The 25069-nt window shown below is 43.3% G+C and overlaps 1 protein-coding gene across 1 annotated transcript in view; it reads right to left on the bottom strand.

Annotated features, from left to right (window-relative positions):
• Window positions 1-24867, bottom strand: part of nfxl1 (nuclear transcription factor, X-box binding-like 1) — a gene marked incomplete at both ends in the record, with an annotated part of 89214 nt that extends 64347 nt beyond the window's left edge. Inside the window, 12 exons of the mRNA XM_083640835.1 lie at window positions 3324-3446; window positions 5861-5985; window positions 6374-6488; window positions 10623-10723; window positions 11564-11639; window positions 12310-12395; window positions 12777-12910; window positions 15331-15375; window positions 16131-16261; window positions 20829-20938; window positions 22770-22967; window positions 24660-24867. Of these exons, the coding sequence (XP_083496961.1) occupies window positions 3324-3446; window positions 5861-5985; window positions 6374-6488; window positions 10623-10723; window positions 11564-11639; window positions 12310-12395; window positions 12777-12910; window positions 15331-15375; window positions 16131-16261; window positions 20829-20938; window positions 22770-22967; window positions 24660-24867 (1452 nt within the window). The remainder of the gene's footprint in view (window positions 1-3323; window positions 3447-5860; window positions 5986-6373; window positions 6489-10622; window positions 10724-11563; window positions 11640-12309; window positions 12396-12776; window positions 12911-15330; window positions 15376-16130; window positions 16262-20828; window positions 20939-22769; window positions 22968-24659) is intronic.
• Window positions 24868-25069: the final 202 nt, after the last annotated feature.

The raw sequence follows: 25069 nt of genomic DNA, 5'->3' as shown, positions 1-25069 counted from the left end.
TTAAAACAGTGAAAACACACCAACAAGCAGGCCAGAGCCACGAGAGCCGCTCTGCCACATTTACACCACGGTGCTACAGATCACACCGGTGTAATATATATATATATATATATATACAGATCACACCGGTGTAATATATATATATATATATATATATATATATATATATATATATATATTACACCGGTGTGATCTGTATATATATATATATATTACACCGGTGTGATCTGTATATATATATATATATATATATATATATATATATATATATATATATATATATATATATATATATATTACACCGGTGTGATCTGTATATATATATATATATATATATATATATATATATATATATATTAGAGATGCTGCGATCGAGATTTTTCAATTCCGATCCGATTTCGATATTTTAGCTCAAAACCGATCCGATTCCGATCAAATTTCGATACCCGATTCGATACAGATTTCGATCCGATACCGATACAGCACATATTTAAGTCTCTCTATTCTGTCTGATAGCTAGCAGGCAACAAACATTTTTAGGGTTAGGTATGTATGTGTGTGCTTTGGTAATATAGTATGTAAACGATTTAGTTCATCTAATTCATTTGATGTAAAACTAAAACATAACAATCAAATTAGGGCTGGGCGATATGGCCTCTAAAGAATATCGCGTTGTTTTTCGGCTATATCGCGATACACGATATATATCTCGATATTTTTGAAATCTCTCATAAATGCTCAATTTAACCCTTCAGGTTTCATACACATTTTGACCAATGGATTTCCATGACTTTTCCATAAGTTCTTAACCTGTATTTTATGCACACCTGGGGTAAAAAAGAAGAAGAAAGAAAGGGCAAATGTTGTGAGCAAAGATGGATGATTTAATATTCCATAGCTCTGACCTAAGCAAATCTGACATCAGTATTGTGATATAATTCTCAATAGTCAATACAAAAAATAATGGCTTTTATATAACCGAAAGCCTAGCTGCTTAGTCTGCAGATAAAACATAAAAAATTACATTTAGACTCTTATTGGCATGACGGCAACATACTGTATGTGCGCATTCGTTTTCCTGATAGATCATGACAGCCCTGCAGCTAGCTACGTTAGCTTGCATGTAACGTTAACGTTAGTTGCTTTTGGAGACCGGAGACACAAACCCTGGACGTTTCATTTTGAGTAATGCATGAGGTTCTCTATGGTTTACGCCAGCTCTGGGAGTATGAAGTGCTTTAAATGCGGGGATTTTGGTCACAATAAGCTTGTGGAGCGCTGCTTGCTATAGGTAGCCACAACCAGCTAGCTAACGTTAGCCCCCATCACAACAGCTAACGTTAACGCCAAACAAATCCGCTACCTCCTCCCCACGTTGGTTTAGCGTAACGCCAGCTCAGACTTTCCCCTAATCTCAGAAACCTTGCGGGACATGTATTGCAAATCGCAATAGTGGTTGTTTTATTATAATTTGAAACTGTCAACAGCCACAGTGGAGGCGGCCATGTTTCGCTAGCTGCGCCTCCTTGGGTTGGTGCGGACCATAGGTGCGGACGCGTGATTTCGAATCGCACATAGGTTAAGGACGGGTGTGTCTGACGTTTTGGCCCTGGCCATCCTAGGCTCAACGCGGCCTCTGTGTGCTGCTGCTGCTGCTGCTGCTGCATGCTGGATAGAAATCCTGGAGCGGAGTCATGGAATGGAGTGCTTATATCGGAGCCTTGGATCGGTCATTTTCGCTGGAATCCGATTCGATCCGATCCATGTTTTTTGGCTGATATCGCGCCGATATCCGATCACATGATCGGATCGCAGCATCTCTAATATATATATATACAGATCACACCGGTGTAATATATATATATATATATATATATATATATATATTACACCGGTGTGATCTGTATATATATATATATATATATATATATATATATATATATATATATATATATATATAAAATAGTTATCCACTAAATCCAGCCCTGCTGATTGGTGGGTATCTGTTGCTTCAACAAGTTGAAAGTGCTGTGATAGGTTGATGACTAGAGCAGCGGTAATCTGCTGTGTAATTGTAAAGTTTTTAATGAGTTTTAACAGGCCTAGATTATGGAGAAGTCTGTTCATCTGTCTCGTTTGCGTTGTCTGGCTAGTTTGTGCTGCAGAGGTCAGAAGGCAATATGATGTTTCACCAGCTTGTGGAATATAAGCTCAGTCCCCTCAATAAACAAGAGCAGATCATGGCAGTGATTGACACCTGTCAATCAAAAATGTGTTGTTTGATCTTAGACAACTTTTCAAGTTAGAAATTCAAGTATCGTGCCAACCCTAATCACTAGTGAGCGCCCACAAAGGCTCTGATTGGTTTGACTGAGCAAGAATGTGTTGCCAAGTTACCAATCCCTATGCCAGCCATGACAAGTCTTATTTTACTTTGCACCTACTAACAGCTAGCTGTAAGATTTAAGTTCTAACTTATGCCTGCATTAGAAGTATTTCACTTGGTGCAACATTATTACTTAGTAGTGCGTAAACTCAGGCTTAGTGAGACTTTACTTTTCATCATAAGCTGTTTTTAAAATTGAGTCAAAGAGGTGTGACTGGCAGCATAATACGCATACTGGTATGCCAGATATTGTAGAAATGACTGGATCAGATGTATAGATATTGTAGATATGACTGGATCAGATGTATAGATATGGTAGATATGACTGGATCAGATGTATAGATATTGTGGATGTGACTAGATCAGATGTATAGATATTGTGGATGTGACTAGATCAGATGTATAGATATTGTGGATGTGACTAGGTCAGATGTATAGATATTGTGGATGTGACTAGGTCAGATGTATAGATATTGTGGATGTGACTAGATCAGATGTATAGATATTGTGGATGTGACTAGATCAGATGTATAGATATTGTGGATGTGACTAGATCAGATGTATATATATTGTGGATGTGACTAGATCAGATGTATAGATATAGATATTGTGGATGTGACTAGATCAGATGTATAGATATTGTGGATGTGACTAGATCAGATGTATAGTGTGGATGTGACTGGATCAGATGTATAGATATTGTGGATGTGACTAGATCAGATGTATAGATATTGTGGATGTGACTGGATCAGATGTATAGATATTGTGGATGTGACTAGATCAGATGTATAGATATTGTGGATGTGACTAGATCAGATGTATAGATATTGTGGATGTGACTGGATCAGATGTATAGATATTGTGGATGTGATTAGATCAGATGTATAGATTTGTGGATGTGACTGGATCAGATGTATAGCTTGATACTGGCTCATACCTTCCTCCTGCACTGGTGTCTCTGGCAGCTTCTGGTTTTGGGACACTTGGAGTCACATAGATACTCTTTATGGCAGGGCATGAACTTCCTGTATTTACCACAACGACACTCCTTCTCTACCTCCTGTTAGAGAGCGAGAGACAGACAGATAGACAGAAAGAGAGAGGAACAGTGTGTGAAGAATTCATTCATTCAGTCTGCTTTCTCCACGGCTCTCCAGTGCGCACCCGCGCAATCCAGGTTTCATAAGGTGCTTGGATACGCGGGGGCGCGCGTAACACACCCTGAATGGAGAGGAGGAGGCTGCCGCTGTGTTTGCGCGCCCCCTCAAATCCCTTTGTTTGATTTGAATGTTCATGCGTTCTTGTAAACGTAAGTTTGTTTATTTATTCATCAAGTCACCTTAACGAAGTCCTGCTAAACGTCTAACACTGACACTATATCCTGCCGTCTGGTATTTTCAATTGCACGTCGGCATTTCATTCACGGATTGGATTGGTGTTTGTTGCACAGAACACTTATGTTATAATATCCTCTGTTGATTGTCTCTCACTACCTGCGGTGAATTATAGTGAATTTGAGATGTGGGGATCTGAATCTTTGTTTAGCCATGAATATGTGTACAATTAATAGCGGCAATTATCACTGCCAATTCACACCTATTCATCACACCTATTAGCCAATCACGCCCATTAATGCCTATGCAACTTACCTGTGCCATTACTGCTTCTTAATCATGTTGTTCATTTTTCATTGTTTTTCAGAAACCATGTTAATCATCAATCAAAGCAACATCATTATGTAGCCTATCTGTCCTGTCTGCCTGTCATGTAACCCCCTGCCTGAAACAACATAATACAATCACTGATGTTACACCTGGACTCTGCCTGGATTTATTTGAAGTGGCATGCATGCAATGCAACATTGATGATACAGTGAGTGGGGAATAAATATCACACCAGTAAGAGAAAATCGTTTTTACAGTGAGTTAGCATTGTTCGTATACACCAGAGATGCTCACAAGAAATAAAAAAAGTTAAAAAGTCCAAGTCAAGTCTCAAGTCATTGGTCACAAGTCCAAGTCAAGTAAGTCTCAAGTCCCTTATGGATGAGCGTTCTATCATCTGCTGGATGCCATCCAGTCTGCTTAGAACACTGCAAAACTAAGAAATTCAAAGCGTGTACTGTATTATCCTCACTCCTTTATCTATTAGCATCCAGCATCAGCATTGATTAGTTGACGTTATTATTAGTAGACATTTCCTTAATGTCAATAAACACAAAAATAAAGATTGTTCGCAAGTCCCAAATCTCAAGTCCAAGTCAAGTCTCAAGTCTTTGAGGACGAGTCTCAAGTCAAGTCTCAAGTCACTGTCACTCTATACAAAAGACAATGAACCCACACCACTCAGCACCAGTCACTTTGAGCAATACACTGCTACTCACCGACTTGCACTTTCTGACATTATTTGCACTATTCAGAATTTGTATTACAGTGTGTCTTATGTGCCTTATCTCCACCTAACTTAACTTATGAACTTATGACGTATTTTTATTATATGTTTCATGGTATTTGTATCCTAGTATTTTATGCCTGTTATTTTGTCTTCTTTACTTTACTTTATTTGTTTATTTTGGAGGGACAAAGCATAATTAATGAACACGTTGAAACATGTAGAATTATACAAGTGTAAAAAATGGTGGATTTAGCACGAGGCTAGTTTCCATCTGTAGTCCTCAACATAAAACAACATAAGAACAAGGATATAAAAACAGAGTAACAGCACAGGAGTGCATTAAAACAAAGTGTATTAAGAACATTAAAAGTGCTTAGAAAAACCATAAACAATTTACAAAGTTGTGTATTAGTGTGTGAGTGTGTATGTGTAGGAGTATGTACGTGTTATGGATGAGGGAGAGGTTGCGTATATGTTGTGTGTGCGTATGTACTCGTGTGTGTGTAATCGTGTGTGTGTGTGTGTGCGTGCTACAAATTGCAGCGTGTGTCTATAAGTGTTCACAGGTCTGGTTGGCTTTCAGCCATTTTTTCAATTGTCCTCGGAAGGTGGCAAGGGTGGGGCTTTCCCTTATGATGCCAGGGAGACTGTTCCAGATCTGGCAGCCTTTTATGGACAGGACGTTTTGGCCAAAGGTGGTCAGTCTGAGCTGGACTGCACAGTCACCTCTTGTTTCCGACCTGGTGCCAAAGTCCAGTGATTCTTTTCATGTGTATGAATTCCTTTACAGGTGGAGGAGCTACAGTAGTCTGTGAAGGCACTTGTAGATGAAACAAGCACTCTTGAAGACCTTAACATTTTCAAAGCTCAAGAAGTGATGTTTTTCCAGAATGTTACAGTGATGATGTGACAGTGGTTTTCTATCAAATACCTTGATGGCTCTATTGAAAAGCTGTTCAATAGGTTTTATGACTGTAGCACCCGCAAATGACCAGTTCTACTTGTAAAGTGACTGCACCGTGGATTGAGAGATTTGTGTGTGTGTGTGTGTGTGTGTGTGTTGTTGGTTGTCAAGGTTACCTGTCTGCAGGTGTCACAGGCTCCTCGGTGGCACCTCATAGAGCAGGAGTGTTTCCCACAGGACAGAGGGCGCTCGCACGAGTCCCCACACGGCAACACCTCCTCTGTGCAAGGCAGGGACGACCCTACACACACACACACACACACACACACACACACACGCGCGCGCGCGCGCGCACACACACACACACACACACACACACACACACGCACACACAGAAACACACAAGGGGGTTTCAGATTTTTTCTCCCCAATTGTACGGTTGTTGCTCCACCCCCTCAGCCAATCTGGGGAGAATTGTAGACTAGCATCATGCTTCCTCCAATACGTGTGCTGTCACCAGCCACTTCTTTTCACCTGACAACGAGGAGTTTCACTGGCAAGACGTAGCGTGTCGGAGGATCACGCGGACACCCCATGTTTTCTTACCTTTATAAGAGTGTGTGTGTGTGTGTGTGTGTGTGTTATAAGTGTGTGCGTGCGTGTGTGTGTGTGTGTGTGTGTGTACTTACTGCTCTTGCCACAGGGGCAGGTTCTGCTGACGGAGCGGGGGCAGGGGGGGCAGACTTCAGTGTGACACACCACTTCACAGGTGTGATTCCCACAGGACAGCACAGAGCCACACAGCTGAGAGAGAGACAGACAGAGAGAGAGAGAGAAGAGAGACAGAGAGAGAAGAGAGAGACAGAAGCTGTGTTTCCATTACAGTTTTTCGCAAAATAATTGCGATATTTCTACAACTTCGACAATGTACAATTGCGACTTGTAGGCGTTTCCATTGAAGTTGAGTTTCGCAATTCCCGTTACCAGCAGCTGCCACAGTGATTACGCACGCGGATCTGCCCCATATCCCGTCCCCTGCATGCTCAAATCCAACCAATGGTCAATGCAAATCACAACATGAAGTTACAACGCATATAAACGAGCCTGATTATCAATTCAAAAGAACATGTTGCGGGCTGCGGTGAATGCAGTGAGCGCGACAGGCAGAGGAAAAAAGGTAGCCTACAACTTGTCCCATTTTAGAGATGGAGGAGGGGGGGGGAGGCTGATATGGTGCAATAGTCAGAATATATCGTGTATTATAATTATAACATTGCACCTGAAACGTGTGTAATGTATTAATCACTTCAGTCAACAGCACCGCACCGGTGTGCTTTTCATCCCGCCGATCATCTCGCTGCTGTGCCAAATGCGCGCACACAGGCATGGATCGATTTCTCCCATTAAACATGATCTATTTTCCGGCTCCGCTTTTGCACAACACGTCTTTCTGCTAGGTAGCGTTGCTTCAAAGTTTTCCACTTGCTGCGAAGGTTTTGCCACGGTTTATCAAACCCTTTCTCCCTCATTTCCTTTCATTTTCCAAAAGAGAAGATGGGTCACATGACGTGCAAATGCGGAAAATCTGTTTCCATTACACTTTTGCGATAAACTGCTATATCGACACGTCTGAAAAACCACCTCATGAGAGCGCAAAAACGTTTTGCGATATTTGGGAGCTTTTTCGAAATTTACGTGTTTCCATTACCCAATTTCTATTGCGATATTTAGATTTTGCGCATTTGTGAGGGTAATGGAAACACGACTAGAGACAGAGAGAGAGAGAGAGGAGCAAACATACTCAACTAATACAGCAGACTGGGTTTGGTGCTATTCACCTTATTCACCACGCCCACTTTTTCTCTCTTCCGCGTTCAACGCAAACGTATTTGTTCTTCCGGTTCAGTGCTAGTTGCCTTCTGTGGCTAATATTAGCCACTAGTTAGTTATGTTATATGGCAGTAAAATGCCACTGAATGACCAAATTGATATAACTTTTAACCATTTCGAGTAACACTGTTTCCATACGGATCACCAGCGTTAGTTTGCTGTTTATAACGTGGCTATATTCATAACGTTTCTATCTCGGATGCGTTATTTCGAATCGCACATAGGTTACGCAACCTATGTGGGTTTCAGGACGCAACAGCCTCGACTCCACTAACGTCATCTTAAGAGCACAATATTCCTGGAATGCAAGTTTAACTAAACAGTTACATGTCCTCTGCATTCTACATAAAATTAAGATATTACGGGTTGTTTTATTTTGTATGTTACATACGTGTTGGCCAAGATATGTTAGTGTATGGGGGAGTAATTTTGCCACTTTAGGAGCGGAGTGTGCTTGGCCATTTTGCCTGCGGGGTTTTTGGCAAGTCAAAACGGAAATACTATTACGAAATGACGTAATGCGGAAGCGTCCATGTGTGGGCAAAGAATAAGGTGAATAGAACAGAGTAGAATGGGCCTTTCTCACAGGCGTCATTTTGTGTCTAAAAGGAGGGGTGAAGACAGGTGCAACCAACTCCCTAATTATGGCGCCGGCACTGGAACACCTAAATGGACTGGAAGTTGGAAACCCTAATTAAGGTTTTGGTGCACCTGTGTTACTTCCTGCATTTTAGACACAAAATTGCTGCTGTGAAAAAGGCCTATTCAGTAGAGTATAGAGACAGTCCGCATGTCTCGGAACGCCCACAAAATGTTAAACGGCTGGCGCGCGAGTGGGGTAAAACCGCCCATATATCTCATGGGCTGACTCACCAAAAGACGGTGCTGCGGCTCTAAACTACATGTTTGGGGGTTCTAGAGCAGAACACAAGACGTCTGCTCAGATGTGCGTTTACTGCGGTGCTTAAATCCCCGATCGTGTCTGCCTGGGCTGGGCTATCAGCTAAATTCTAACCTTGCTGAATGGATAGAACGGGGGTTTTTACCCCACCCTGACCCCGCCCCGAGCCAGGCTGAGCCAGCTAAACCAGCGTCTATGACGAGACGTGGCCTCAACCTATAGGGATGTTTGTTTGTTTTTACATGTACATTTGAAGGAGGGGAGCACTTCAAGTGTGGTTGCCCTGTGTTAATCCAGGTCTGACTGTATGTAACTTTCTTTTTTTTATAAATAATTATGAGAGGTGTGCCCCTTTTTCACTTGTGCACCCCAAATGCCCGTCACTGCATCTCAGCTCTTTTCCTGCACTGCAGCTCAGTTGTCTGGCGGTGCTCAACACAACCGTCTGTTTGACTATCAAGAGGAAGAAAAACTACTGGGCAGATTTTCATCAAGCCTCATAGAAGCATGTAGCCAAGGAAATGCCAGTTTTGGAGCCTCACGAACACGAGCCTCACCCGAGCAGAACCAAGTCCTTACACACAACAGAGTACCACAGGAATGAGTCCAGAAGTAGCACTATGTTCGTAGAGGGGAAAAAGGCAATGGGACGAAGTAGACCACTTTTATGACTTTTGAAATGTAAATGTGTGGGTTTTTTTTACACAGTTTTAAGAAGACACTTAAAAAGTAATAAAAGTGGTCCACGTTTGTGAAGATTATCTTGCTGAACACAAACGTTGTTGTTTCATAAACTTTTGTTAACCACAGACCTTATTTCATGCATTTAACCGAAATCCCCATATAAAAATCCCATAGCCTTTTCCTCCCTACGAACCAGCATGTCTGCCATTTCTGGGTAAGCCTACACATCCCTGCAGTACTCTTTACACAGCACTTCAATGCATATTACTGTAGCAGTGCTTTGGAAAATGTATGGTTAGGACTAGGAGGATTGTTTCTGCAGCCTGCTTCAAACAGATGCAGTGATATTTAGAACTGGTTCATCAGCCTCCACAGGACATGTTGACCTGCGTCTGGCAGGTCAGCAGGTGTTCATTTCAAGTGTGTTGTGCTTCCATCTGCTCGCTTGGCTTTCTTCTTCCTCTGAATAAGTGCTGAAAGTCAAATTGGGCTCTTGGGCGGCGGGAAATCATTAAGACATGTTTATTGCAGTTGATATTTTCAGAGTTGGGACCCTAATGGCCAAAACACACAGTGTTGCGCAGACAGTTTTCATTCAGCGCCCATTAACTGATCTGACCGTCCACACTGCCCACGCTGCGCGCTCTGCTGTGCTTCTGTTCTACTTTTTTCCGCGAGCAAAAGAGACAGGGAGGGGGAAAGAGAGAGGGAGTGACGTTGCGATCTGAAGTGGGGTTTTGGTTGGTCATCCGGGACAACAGAGTGAGAGAGGGACAGAGAGAGAGAGAGACTACAGACCTGCCTACTAGAGATGCGCGGGCTGCAGTTATAACCGCACTGACCGCGGATATCCCGCAAAGTGGGCGGGGCGGAACATAAAAATAAACATTCTGATTAATAGCGGATGGGTTGCGGGCGGGTGAAATGATGTATCATTAATTGGGAACATTAATATTAATTGCGTTATCTAGTGTTATAGTGTTGTGAAATGTCAGGTGCACGGCGGGCGCGGATCTATAAATAGTACGAAATAATTTGCGCAGATTTATGGCGGGCGGATGGCTCATGCATACACGCGGATTAGGATGGCATAAAAGCTCATCCGCGCATCTCTACTGCCTACACAACAACGTTGTTAACAAACACTCTTTGGCCATTCACACCAGAAGTGCTCTGTTTTGTTCCGGGCGGGTCACAACTTGTACTGACTTCATGCCTGGCTGCACAGGCCGGCTCGCGTCAAACATAGACCAGACGCAGAAACTCTCACTGCAGGACACGAGATGGACGTGACGCGGACGGTGTGATCGCTCTCCTCTCTTAACAAGGAGGTCGAAATGAAACTGCCTCCGCGAGGTGATGCTTCTGGTGTGTCCCCGCCTAACAGCTTGATCCATCAAATAATTAATGGTGATTAATCTCTCATGGATCATTAACATCATTAGAGTAGAGTGCTGCTGTACCTGCTGGCACTGCCACTGAGGACTGGCACATGGCCGCTCTGACTCCTCTCTGCCACACACACACCTCTGAACACTGACTCTGGGACACGCAGCACACACTCCTGAGAGAGAGAGAGAGAGAGAGAGAGAGAGAGAGAGAAAGGGAGAGACAGAGAGAGAGAGAGGGAATGAGAGACAGACAGAGAGACAAAGGGACAGACAGACAGACAGACAGACAGAGTGTGAGTTAGGGGTGGGAGAAAATATTGATACAGGAATATATTGTGAATATACTTTCTCTTGCAATAGACAGTTTTCACAGGAAAATGTCAGTCCTGACTAGCAGTCCTGTCAGTCCTAGTTAACAAACACTGCAGCAGGAAGTGAGCTGGGGTTCAATTTAGAATGTTTAAGTTGTCAAGTTAAAACTGTCTGTACGTTCCTCACATTAAACCTGTTATTATTTTGACTTACCAGACTCAATCAATTCAAATAGCTTTATTGGCATGAATCACAACAACAAAATGGCCAAAGTGTTTCAGGACCATCATCAAAAGGATACAACTGATGTAACAACAAAGTCAACACTGGATACATTAGTTACTAAAGAATCAGTTCTGCTAGTGCATTATCAAGAGACTGACAAAGCAACAACAGTATTGAGATAGTATTATAACCATACGTAATTGTCACTACCACTAATAGTCACTACCTCATGACGCCTCATGGTAGCGCTATCATCATCAAATGAGTGAGGGTAAAGTGAAGGGAGGTTAACTAACATGCGGTGAAGAAGACAATCTCTGATTCCCACCCCTAGAGACTGTGTGTGTGTGTGTGTGTGTGTGTGTGTGTGTGTGTGTGTGTGTGTGTGTGTGTGTGTGTGTGTGTGTGTGTGTGTGTGCGTGCGTGCGTGCGTGCGTGCGTGCGTGCGTGCGTGCGTGCGTGCGTGCGTGCGGTACCTGCGTGACAGGGCTGTGTACAGGTGTGTTGTTTGCAGGGTAACATCTTGCCACATCGCTGCTGACACGACCAGGCCTGGAGACAGAACACACACACAGTGTATATATATGTATGTATATATATATATATATATATATATATATATATATATATATATATATATATATATATATATATATATATATATATAGTACATATTTGTTTTACTCATTATACCATTAGGCTACAGCTATGTAGTCACAACATGTACATAGAGCTTCTTGGCGCTGTTAGAAATGTCTGTTTTTGGTGACTGAACGGCTGTACCGTTTCCTTCAATACTAACGAACTGGACAAGTGTAGCTCACTGTATACTGTATGGAGAGTGACGGTAAAGGTATTGTGTATCTTGGTTATGTATGGGCGATATGGCAAATGAACAAAACTCCCAAAAAGTTGGAGTATCCCTTTGAATAAGAATGAATAAATGAATAAATCCACAGAACAATGGGAGGAGCATTTGCAGACACCCCAGAAAACCTCCCTCTTTTTCACAGCCTGATGTGTCAAGGGGTTTTTCCTAAATGAATAAACTTGAATATATGTTGGCAGGTCTGCAGGAGAATCCTCATCAGAGAGCCAGCACTCCAGTAGAATCAGACTGAACAGTCCACATGGTAGCATCATGCTAACATCATGTGTTTCAAACATGCTAACATCATGTGGTAACGCAGATGACGCCAGGGGCGTCTTAAAGGTACAGTACCTTGTTGCTACAGCGACGGGGGAGGGGATTAGCCTTGCCGCACATACAGGACACCGACACCATCTTTGGACAGGGGGGGCAGGGACCTGCAAGACACACACACACACACACACACATCATCAGTGATGTATATAACTGTGTTACAGCTGGAACAGATATAGTTTGATACTGACAGAGTGCAGGAAGACTGTCACATGTTAACTGTGTGATGAAACTAATGAACGAATTATAAACACAAAGATTTGAATGCTAATAATAGAGGAAACTGCACATAATAGCAGTGTGAAATGCAGGGTGCACAGTTGGGCGCGGATCTATAAATAATAGGAAATAATTTGTTTGGATGGATGGCGCGCGGATGGTTTACGTATACATGTGGATTAAAATGGCGTCAGAGCCCATCCACGCCTCTCTAGTGTGTGTGTGTGTGTGTGTGTGTGTGTGTGTGTGTGTATGTGTGTGTGTACCTGGGTGGCAGAGCAGCAGACAGCTGTGGCCACAGGGGGGCTTGAGCTCCTTCTGACAGACCGAGCCGCAGGAGTGAGGAACCAACCAGGGGTCTGCAGGGGGGTCCTGCACCTTACCACAGTAACACACATACCTACACACACACACGCACACATATATAAAATGCTAATATCGCCAAGATTACACCATAAATCACAGCCAGAAACTGTAAAAAAAAAATGTATTATCATGGGATTTTTTCAAATTTTACGAGGGTCCTTTAACTAATCATGTGCGACAAACGCTTTCATCAGGAAACAAATCTAAGCTTAAAACAGTGATATCTCCTCAAAATCACTTTATTCTCTTTATGTCTCATTGAAAATGCAAGTGTTGAATCACTTGTCTTGTGAAATAACTTTGCGGGCTCATTTCTGCCATGCCTCAATTGTGAGCAGTGCGCCGCGGCCACGCCATGCAGAACCCCTTACGTTATATTATAATTGATGATATTTTGACTGTTATACTGCACTGTAAGAGATTTGTGAGTTTAGTTCTCCCTACTTCTATCTGTCATTAAGCTGTTTCTTAACACATTGACTGCCAGACGTTTTTTTTTGCTGTAGGTAGCTTCTGCCAAGCCGTTTTTTGAGGATTATGGCTCATTTTATAAGAGCCGAGGATTCGTTTCAGCTTGGAGTTTGTGAACATACAATATCTCAAAAGTACTAATAGAATGTGTACTTTCTCTGTCTAAAAGAGTTAGTTTGTAGAGTTAGTAGTTATGTAAGCATTAGCAGTTGAATACAGCATGGTTTTAGCGTGAAAAAGAATATTCAGAGATAAACGGCTTTTTGTGAAATTGGATGGAACGGTCACTTTAACCATTCATTTTTGGCTCTCTCTCTCTCTCTCTCCCTCCCCCTCTCGCTCTCTCTCTCTCTCTCCCTCCCTCTCGCTCTCCCTCCCTCTCTCTCTCTCTCTCTCTCTCTCTCTCTCTCTCTCTCTCTCCCTCCCTCTCGAGTTGCTTCAACTCCGCCCTCCGTGGGCGGACAAGCTTGTCACCAGTCAGTGCTTTGCTGCTCTCCTGTGCCTGCATGTCTGGGCCGCTGTTTGAGGAAGTCGGGATGGACTCGCTCGTTTGGAGTTTTGGTTGAGAGAAGCTTTTGCGATTCTGGTCATATTTATGCTGCGTGTTTCAAAGTGTGTTCCTCCACCTGTAATCTATCACCCGATCATAGTAGATCGGCTGAATCTATTATGTAAATTTGCAATCCCGCATCGCCAGCAATCAGCGCGAAAAGGAGAATGGCTGGGCTGAGAATGGCTTGACAGAGAATGGCTTGACAAGTTAAAAAAATGCTTTCCTTTCTCTAGCCAGGAGAGCACTGTTGCCACTTAGTGGGTCGGTGGAATGGGTTGTAAACGTTCGGTGGCTCCAATAATTATATAAGAGATGTAAAAGGCTTAGATGCACAACCCACCGTCAAAAAAAAAAAATCGATGCCAAAAACGTGTAAACACGTTGTTGGCAGGGAACAGCTGGATTCTGAAAACGTGTTCATACGTTGTTGGCAGTGAATGTGTTAAGCTGAGGTGCAGCACTTATATTTTACTGAGAGACTGAGCCCACAGTGAGTGACTGAACCTCAGTGAGTGACTGAACCCACAGTGAGTGACTGAACCCACAGTGAGTGACTGAGCCTAGCCTAGGTAAACCCAGCCCCCACGTGACCTGCTCTCTCAGTTCCCAGTCACTACTAATTGCAAGTGCCGCAAATACAGAGTAAAAACAAAAATTACACCACTAGATGGCGGTGTTACTCTTTAAATATCCATGACAATGTGCTGGGCTCCATGGAAAACCTTGATGTACTGTAAATAAATGGCATTAGGTGTGTTGTTCTATAGATCTGTTGTTTTCTTTTGGGAAAGTCAAACATGTTGGATAAAGTTAAGTGGGTTAGTCTGTAATTCATTTAGAGGATTTGATTTGTACAAAAAGCTCTGTCCAGTAACAATGTAGGAGCACTTTGTTATTTTGAGATTTGTTTGTGTGAGTAGTTATTTGACGATATAAAAAGAGATGATTGACAGCTGTGGCAGCCAGTCTACAGGACAGTGGTTGATATGGGACCAGACACAGACGCTGCTTGATGTGTGATCAGGGGACCTCAACAAAGGACATGGTTTCGAGAAAGGTGCGTGAGGAAGTAATGGTTGTGGACCGAAGTGGTAAGTTCAGAAAATTTGTTTTATTTCTCCTGCTAACGTTATCAGTTTTAACAAGCTAGCGCTTGCAATAGCCTGTTGACTCATTATGCACAGATAACTAATATATATGTTGATGGAAACAAACAGTTCAACAGATGTTTTTGGGTTGTTTTTAAGTTTGTAAGTAAGTTTGTATGGAAATTAGCTTGAAAACGTCTAGTTTTAATTGGGACGCAGATATGAGCGCAGCATGCGTTACTTAAGTGGAGGAATGTTCGATATATAATCATTTTAATATAGAATTCTGTAAGATTTATAGATTTTGCATTTAACATAATGCAGAAATGTAAGCATCCATACCTGTTGGGCGTGGCGCTGGGTGGATATTCTGCCCGACACTTGGGACTGAGGAGGGAAGATTCATAGATTAAATACTGTCAAACTTATTAGTCAATATTATTGCATATTCTAATCTGCTGTTATTTTTACGGCGTGGCCACTAGGGGCCGAGGTGTCTATAGAGTGCCAAAGCCACACACTTTTCCGGGTTAGGCATATGAAGGAATTTCATCGGCCATTCATTTTTCCATAGACATTTCATAAAATGCTTATAAAAATAGTTTTACTTGGTCAAACTAAGCAATTCAGCTATATTTAGAGGAATTTTAAAAATAACTGAAAAACGTAAAAAAAATAACTGTTTTTGGGGGGGTTTTAGGCTTTGGTCAGAGTGAAATGTTCTATGGTGTCTCCTGATTCTATATAGCTGAATCACTTGGTTTGACAAAGTAAAAACTTTTTTTATATGCATTTTATGGTAAATGATAAATGGCCTGCATTTATATAGCGCTTAGGTAGGTACATTCACACATTCACAAACCGATGGCGGCACAGCCATCAATTTGGGGTTCGGTATCTTGCCCAAGGACACTTGGACGTGCAGACTGGAGGAGCCAGGGATCAAACCCCCGACCTCTTTTACCGAAAGCAATTACTGGACGACCCGCTCTGAGCTACAGCTGCCGAAATAAAATAAAATAAAATAAAATAAAATAAAATAAAATAAAATAAAATAAAATAAAATAAAATAAAACTAAACTAAACTAAACTAAATTAAATGAAATTAAATTAAATTTCAAAGAAAAGCTTGTGTTCCTCACCAGGGCCAGGGCAGCTGCTTCTGACCGAAGTCTTCATCAGTGACGGACGAGACGAGGAAGACAGAGTCTCTCGCCCACTTCTGAATACAGGGGATGTGGAAGAGAGAGAAACAACTGGAGCAACTCCACACCTGAAGAGAGAGACAGACAGAGAGAGAGAGGGAGAGAGGTGGGGGAGGGATAGAGACACACCAGGAGGGGTGGGGGGAAGAGAGAGAGGGGGAAAGAGGATTAAATTAAATTCTGATTAAATAGCATAAAAATAGTATTATGGCTGCCAAATGAAACAATGAATGTGTGTTGGGGTTGGGCGGACAGTGTTAAACCTTCCCCAACCTGTTGCAGTCTGACCATCTGATTTAAAATCACATAACAGGGCTTGGAGGGAGCCGCCAATTCCAAATGATGGATTTATGCAGTTGCTGCTACACCGTTTGCCGCCACAAGGTGGCTGCGCCGCTGCATTTCACTTCAACTGTAGTCTCGCCAGCCAGCCTCCCCTCCCTTCCGGAAGGGAGGGGAGGCTGGCCAGTGAAACTACTTCAACTGTGACTTCAACTGTGCACATTCCAGCACATTTTCTCCTCTGAACATCAGAAATGGAATAGGAAACGTTACATATTCACAACAGAACAGGACAGCCCTCCATGACAGGCAGATAAGTGCGCTTGAATACAGTAGAGCAGTGATTCCCAACCAGGGGTACGTGTACCCCTAGGGGTACTTGAGCAGCTTGCAGGCGGTACTTATAAAGATTGGGATTACAATGTATTCCCAACATGCTAAAAACTGGTGACTTTTTGCAATTGAAAACTGTCAAAATTGTATTAAAGAGGAGTCATTCAAATTATTTTCATTTAATGAGATGTGTTAGAGAGGCCTACTAAAAGTTTAATATAAGTTTAATATAACAACTTTAGGAGAATTATGGACACACATGAGTACTATCGGCATGGTAAAACAGCTCAAGGGGTACATAACACAAAAATGGTTCGGAACCACTGCAGTAGAGCACAGAGGCAGGTGACTACAGCAGTATCACTACCAATACTGAATTAGGGTTGGGCACAGTGTAGGAAATTAAAAAAATATTTTGAGGGCAACTTTTGCCCCCACTCTCTAAAAACTGGGGGCATTTACAAAATGTTGGGGGCACTTTAAAAAAAAAGAATTAATGCATAAAGTTGCTAAAGCGTAGTGTGAACAACAGCGCTGTCTGTGCGATTGTGTTCTTCATCGTCTTCTTCTGTCAACCAGCTTGCAGGTGCTGAGTGTGTGTTAGAGATGGAAATTAAATGAAGTGAATTAAAATAAAATCATCAAAATATTGCAGGCATTTTTTGCCCCTGGATCATGGTTTTTAGGGGCATTCTGAGATTTCTTGGGGGCATTTTTGCCCTTGCCCCTGGCTAAATTCCTACACTGGTTGGGCGATATGTCAACATTTTCCAACTGGCCACCATCAGCCCATCAACCGACAATTGACGACATATTCGCACATGCGTATATAATCCCCCCCCCAACCCCCCAAAAAAAGGTTGCAGCCTGCCAGCGTTTTGCGAGGTGTTTGGAGCGTCCTCAATGGTTGGGATGTGTGTGTGTTTATTTGTGTTTAATCCCTGCATTTCACCGTTGTGCGCTGCTCACTCTCCCCATTCACTGTCAACCTCGCTCGACCATACAAACACACCGTCTGTGTCGCAATGGGGAGGGGGAGGGGCCTTGTGTAGTCAGTCTGTGTGCGTGCAAACAGCAAGCTCCTGGAGTCCGCACAAGGAAGACCTGAGTATGCCTTAAATACAGTAATCACATACAGCTTTTGAACCTAACATTTAGGAATTGACTTGCTTTGTTTTCTATACAAAGCAGGTTGGCCCTGTTCCGGGTTGAGTGAACGCTGGCGCGTTTAGCTGCCGCTGCTCTCTGGTTGCTATGGCACCCTTTGTGTTGTTTGTCTTGCTGGTAATTCCTTTACATATAACAACAAATGTATATGTATTGTATAATATTGAAGTGTGCCTTTATTACTTTTCAAACTAGCAATAATGTTACTAATCTTAATCTGAGTGTTTGACCCATGTGTCTGTAAAGCGACTTTGAGTACTTGAAAAGCACTATATAAAATAAATGTATTATTATTATTATTTATACCAATCAATGGGACAGCAACCAAAGACGGCTTAAGACACGTGGGTCAGCTGACGCACGGAGCAGGACATCTTTTATTGGAAAAACAGAAAAAAATTATTTTCCTTATAATTCCAACACAATGACTATTTTGGTCATGGGTTTTATACACTTTCTGTAATAAAACATCTAAAAGCATCAATCTTATTATCATATGGGGGACCGTGGGACAAAATCCTATCAAATGGGGGTCTGTGGTCTAATCTTTGTCAGTTTAGGGGTCCCTCATGTGAAAACATTTGAGAACCACTGAATTAGACCATTAAATGGGCACAACAACTGGCAGTGGACTTGGTATTATCGGTCGGCGATATATTCGTCCAATCGCCCAACCCCACTGTCAGCTCCGTAAATTGTCAGTAAACTGTGCTTGGCATTTGAATGTGCGTTTGTTTTAAGTCGCTCGGCGTCCCTGTTGAGTGGAGTTTGCCATGTTTAAAATCCCCCTCCAGTGTATTTGGTCATTTTTAAGATATTTCATGTGTTGCTGGGTTTCGTCCTGCTCTGCTGATTAGCCACAGTGTTCACCAGTCTATTCTGTTGATCATTTTGGGCTCCAATAAGCTGCTGGTAAAAACGGGTGATGACATCAGACACTGTATTGGCCTGACGAGTGACGTATGATCTTCAGATATACACTAGGGATGTAACGATAACCGGTTTTTAATGATAACCGTGATAAAATTCCTTATGATAACCGTACCGTTTCAAATTTTCATTATCATTAAAACCGTGGTACCGTGATTACCGTGTTACCATGATTACAGTGCTTTGAAAAACTTGGTAAATACTGTCCATCATCAACCAAAGTTGGCAACAGTCTCCCAGATGCAAACGTGCAGCCTTGGAGAAATGATTTCAGTGAGTGTATCAATCCTTTTTGGGTCTGAGTTTTCAATATAAAACGTAAAATGATTTCAGTGAGTCTCTCAGTACTTTTTGAACATTTTCAGCAATTTTTTACGAATACCGTGATAATTTTGGTCACGATAATCGTGATGTGAAATTTTCATACCGTTACATCTCTAATATACACATTACAGTATGGAATTACAGCAATAGCTGGCATTAGCCTCTGGCATTAACTAGCTGTTAGCTGTGAGCGATGTTTGCTATAAGTGTTCAACAGGCTCAAAATGCTGCGATAACAACTTTCAAGCAGTTTGAGTCACGCTTTTTGCATAAAGCCCATCAGCGTTGATATCTGTTGGCCGGTTTGTTGATAATAAGCAATATCGTGGCTTCTAAATAGCGTTTTCACAGAGATGCGGACAGACTGTCATGGCGGCGTCACCGTTTCTGGTACTTGCGCCAAAGACGATGGGATTTCAAGCAAGGCGGTTCAACTTCAACTCACTTCCTGTCATTTTGGCACGCGCGTTTTGCCCATCCCTTTCCACGGACATTCTGACACTAAAATAGCATTTTTCAGACAGACAGATCAGGAGAAAAATAAACTTGATCAAGACCTGTCTCTGTCTCAGCAACACACTCTTGTAAGATTTGGCAACAGGAACTCATGTTACCAGGGAGCGATTAGCTAAAGCTGAAGTTCGTTGATGTAGTAGCTAAATCTGTGGATAGATTTTTTTTAATGGAATATATTAGTTTCAAACTTCCAACTGTATTGAGCTAATAACGGGCAGCTTTATGTTTATATGTGTGGTTTGTGTGGAGTTTTGGAACTCACGATGCTCTATTTCAAGTTAGCTTGCTAGGTTAGCACTAACCCCACGTCACCAGGCACAGTCCTCTCACTTCAGGCGAGAGGTCAGGTGACCACGTGACCATTTGCGAGAGTTGCAGTGACCATTTGTTAGAATTGGCGGAGCCTGAGGTGAATCATCTAGTAATGGAAGATCTATGCTTCCGCTCTCGGACCAGACAAAGAGTCTGGAGAGAGAGAAAACCATTAGCTTTGGTTCTTATCTATTTAATTTATTTGGCGTAAATGATGATGTGCGTTGATACAGCACGCACACATGTACGTTTTCACAGAACATCAATGTTGTGCAGGTAGGAAAAACTGACTGGAGGCGGGCTTTAAGGGGGGCTTCAAGCACTGTGATTGGCCCGAAGGTCCAAATGCCGCCCAGGTATCGAAGCTAGAGGCCATCTCACCAATCGTTATTTAGAAGCAATTATGATCGCTTCTTAATAGTTAGTCTTTTTATATCGTTTACAAAACGTAAAGAGCGTGAAGCTGTGCTATAAATGAGCGAGCGTAGGACGCGATGCGCGCGCCGCTGCAAATGAGCATATATAAAGTAACATATGCGCACATTGCACAGCAGACGGTAATGAAACGGACACTGTTACCACTTTCAAATACCCCGGGATTCCATATTACCACCCAACCCTAATACATGCGTGTGTGTGTGTGTGTGTGTGTGTGTGTGTGTGTGTGTGTGTGTGTGTGTGTGTGTGTGTGTGTGTGTGACTGTGTGTGTGTGTGTGTGTGTGTGTGTGTGTGTGTGTGTGTGTGTGTGTGTGTGTGTGTGTGTCTCTCACAGGCTGTGTTCTCCTGACAGAGGCGATGCAGATCAGGCAGGTCAGCGCTCCAGACTGAAAGAACTCGCTGAGATACTGACCAGTCCTCACCAAGCCACTGACATCACCACCTGATGGAGTGACAGGGAGAGAGAGAGACAGAACGGAAAGAGAGAGAGACAGAGAGAGTGTGAGCGAGAGAGAGAGAAAGTGGTTTTGCCTTTATTTTATCAGGGCATTGCGATTCAAAATCTCTTTTCCAAGGGAGACCCGGCCAAGAAATGGCGGCAGAGGTTACTGCACTGATTTTAAAGCAGCTACGAGCCAGATTTTCGATTGTTATTAAACAGTATAATTACAATTCAATCAATCAATCAACTTTATTATCAGACACAAGGTCCATAGAAAATATTGATGCATCACATCTTACCTATAATACAGGGGTGGGCAACTGTTTTTCATGGGGGGCCACATGAGAAACCCAGATTGTTGCCGGGGGCCGAACAAATATTGTCACGCCGTAACCCATGGATGGGCAACTTTGATGATAGAGAGGGCCACAAAAAAATGTCCTCGCTACCAGTTTTTGCTGAGGGCTGAACGGCGCCAGCGCGAAACATTTTGGGCATTTGAAGCCAGGTTTAGAGGAATAACTCATTTTAAATTAACAGTTGTGATGTCATTATTGAGTCTTAACCACCAATATTTGATCCTTTTCTCACGCACTCCTATGTCACCACCTGCTCTCCCTGCAGGGCTTGAAATTAACTTTTTTCACCACCTGCCAATATGGCTGCTAGATTTTAAAGTTACCAGCCAATTTGAATTTCCACTAGCCGAAATGTTTTTCTTGAAATAAACCAGAATATGAGTGGGTTATTTTAAGCATAAGTATCAGTAAGTGGCCCGGGATTCTCAAAGCCTGTGTTGAGGGTCACACAAGAACAAAAATGCACTCTTGAAGCTAAATAAATCCAAAACCAACAAGTTAATTATTTAAATTTCTACTTCAATGTAGAACAGTCATTTCTTACACATGAGATTACTTTTAGCCTTTTAGTCATAAATATTATTGAAATATATTCCATATTCCAGACTGAAATGCTATAACAGAAGAGTATTGGCCAGAATGACATGAACATTTGGACACTTATTCAGCGGGTATCTTGCATGTTGCGTTCAGGTGCACTGTAAAAAAAAAAAAAAAAAAAAAAAAATTTTTTTTTTTTTTTTGCAATACCATCGCGGGCCACACAGGGGGCGCCGGCGGGCCGCATACGGCCCGCGGGCCGTATGTTGCCCATGTATGCTATAATAGTAGCTGAGACATGCCGAGTCGAGCCGTGTGAATCGGAGATTGCTCTCTTGGTGATTATAGAGTCTGTGTCTGTCTACCGGCGGGCCGGATAAACCAGGAAGTGAAACGAAACGGTTTACGGCAGCTGCCTGCCTTCAACCGTTTTGCTCTGCCTAGCAACAGACCATAAACAAGGAGAACGCCATGCAGGGGCTTGCTACTCTCGCGAACATCTCTCGTTATATTCTAACAGTTTTTTTTTAAGTAATTTTGTTATTTTGTGGTTATGGCTGAAGTGGCTGCCGCAAACCGTTTCATTTCACTTCCTGATCTGCCCCGGCCGCAGACAGACTAATCGTCAAGACAACACTGGCCGATTCACTCGGGGTTCAAGCGAGACTACTCGGCATTGGTCTCATCTACTATTAGAGGTAAGATGTGATGCATCAATATTAAATTTAGACTGTTCAATAACAATTGTAGCTGCTTTAATGGCAGCGGAGGTTACTGTACTGACTTTAATGGCAGCAGAGGTTACTGTACTGACTTTGAAAACAAAGTCAGAGACAGCTGAGAAGGAGACAAAAAGAACAACAAATCGACAACAAAAGCAGCACAGGAGTGAACCTAGGCGAGCTGCTGTTGCCATGGTTACGGCGGCTCACCTGATTGGTCGGTGTAGGTGGTGAAGGTTGAGGCCAGGATCTTCCCTCTCTTCCCCTCCTTCATTACAGTCTCTCTATCTCCATCGTCATCGTCATCATCATCAGAGGAGGAGGAGCTTAAGTGGCTCTGGACCAATCGCTGAGCGGCAGCCTGGTTGGACTTCCTGATCTCCTCAAACTTGGCTTGGACAGACACACCTGTCAATCAAGCAGAAAATAAAAACAGTGGACAGTGGATCAGTGTACCTGCCTCGAGAGGACCACCAAGAGACTCCAAATAACTGAGAAATGACAACGTTCTCAGAATTCCCTCAGAAATTCTGAGAAATGTTCTTAAAGTTTCTGGACACTGTTGGTACTAAAGTAAAACAGTGAGAACGTGCTGTTCATTTAAAATTAAAATGGTCTATGTGCAATTTCTGCCCCAATGCCAGCCGCTATCAAGGTAGTTTTCACAGGGACATCGTTTCACAGGCGAGGGGTCGCCTCGTTGCCCACTATTGGACGCTTGATAGGCGGGCTTCAATATCGGTTCCTTGGTGAACCTGATTGGACGAAAGCTGTGTCACTCACTGGGCCGTCTGCCGCCAGATTTCAAAGTGGAAAAACATGGCGGCCCGTTCTTTCTTTCTCTTATACTACAAAAATAGTTCACCGAAATGTGTTTCTGATATTTGAGGTGAGAAATCAGCCATCAAATTGCTGAAATCTGTCGGTCAGCCTAAAAATGTGTATACGAGTTTTCAGAGGCGGCGAGTCGCATAAAGTAGCCTCAACCTCGACCTCGACTTCATGCAAATGTGGAGCGACACGTGACGCCCCGTCTCTCCAAACACACCGCAGCACTACCAGAATGCATTGCATGGCTGCTTATATAGACAAAGATGACGGATCCTGTAGAAACGTACCATTGCCATGACAACAGACACTGCTCCATTGAGGATTATATACAAGCTCTCTACCAGCCAGGTTAGAACACACTCAGCCCAAGAGAAAAGCAGAAAAGTCACTAAAAACGCATCGCCACCAAAACCATTGTTTCCCTTTGTATGGCACTCCTCTCTGCGCCGTGCATCGTGTTTTTCTGACAGTTTTTAGACACGCATAACAGTTAAAATAGTCTGAACTTTTCAGCGCAAGGCGTCAATGTCAGTTGGGCCCTTCAGCCAATCAATTCAAGCAGAAGGTGGGCTTTCCCTTCCTTCCTGTTTTGATGCAAACACAGATGAAAAGCAGATTGACCCGGGCGTACAGGCAGCCCTGCTCCTCAGTGCTACACAGGCGCACCAAGACCACCCCCCCCCCACCCCGTTTTCTCACAAATTGTCACTCTTGTCATTCTTCACCAATAGACCCTTTTCACGGGGGCCATTTTGTGTCAAAAAGGCAGAATAAACACAGGTGCAAGCAAAACACTAATGAGGGTTTCAAACTTCCATGATTGGAATTTGGAAACCCTCATTAGTGTTTTGCTTGCACCTGTGTTTATTCTGCCTTTTCCACACAAAATGGCCCCTGTGAGAAGGGTCTATTTCCCCTGCTGCCCCGCTCGTTGCTCCACCCCCTCTGCTGATCTGGGGCGAGAGAGCAGTAAACTAGCACATGCTTCCTCCAATACATGTGCAGTCGCCAGCTGCTTCTCACCTGACAGCGAGGAATTTCCCCGGCAGGACGTAGCGCGTGGGAGGATCACGCTATTCCCCCCGGTTCCCCTCCCCCACCGAACAGGCCCCCCGACTGACCAGAGGAGGGGCCAGTGCAGCGAGCAGGACTCATACCCCACCGGCTTCCCACCCGCAGACACGGCCAATTGGTGTCTGTAGGAACGTCTGACCAAGCCGGGAGTCAGAGCCATGTTAACACACAGTCACACACTCAGTCCATCCTCACTGTGCTCAGGCTCAAGGGTCACGGCAGCCTTCATCTTCCCTCCTCCTCCTCCTCCTCTTCCTCCAGCCCTCCCCCCCGCAGCTACAGGAGGAGCCGGGGCTCCTGGTCTCTCTCTCTCCTTCTGCTGTGGAGGTCGCACGCCCCGTTCACCCTGAGCCCCCTGGCCCCGGCCACGCCCCCGGCCCTGCTGTCGCCACGCCGGCTCCATGGCAACCGCCTCTGAAAGACAGAGAGGGAGAGAGAGAGAGAGAGAGAGACAGAAAGAGAGAGAGAGAGAGAGAGAGAGACAGAGAGAGAGAAGCAGAGAGAGACAGAGGGAAAGAGATACAGGCAATTAGATGGGAGGTGCTGGACTATTATAATGACTATTGTGGTTTTTGCAACAAACCCCAAAACTAGCCCTTTAGCTT

This window comes from Poromitra crassiceps, assembly GCF_964638095.1.
Source record: "Poromitra crassiceps genome assembly, chromosome: 7".
In the NCBI taxonomy this organism is placed as follows: Eukaryota; Metazoa; Chordata; class Actinopteri; order Beryciformes; family Melamphaidae; genus Poromitra; species Poromitra crassiceps.
The sequence above is the reverse complement of the archived record's forward strand: the minus strand, read 5'-3'. Positions and strand labels throughout refer to the sequence as shown.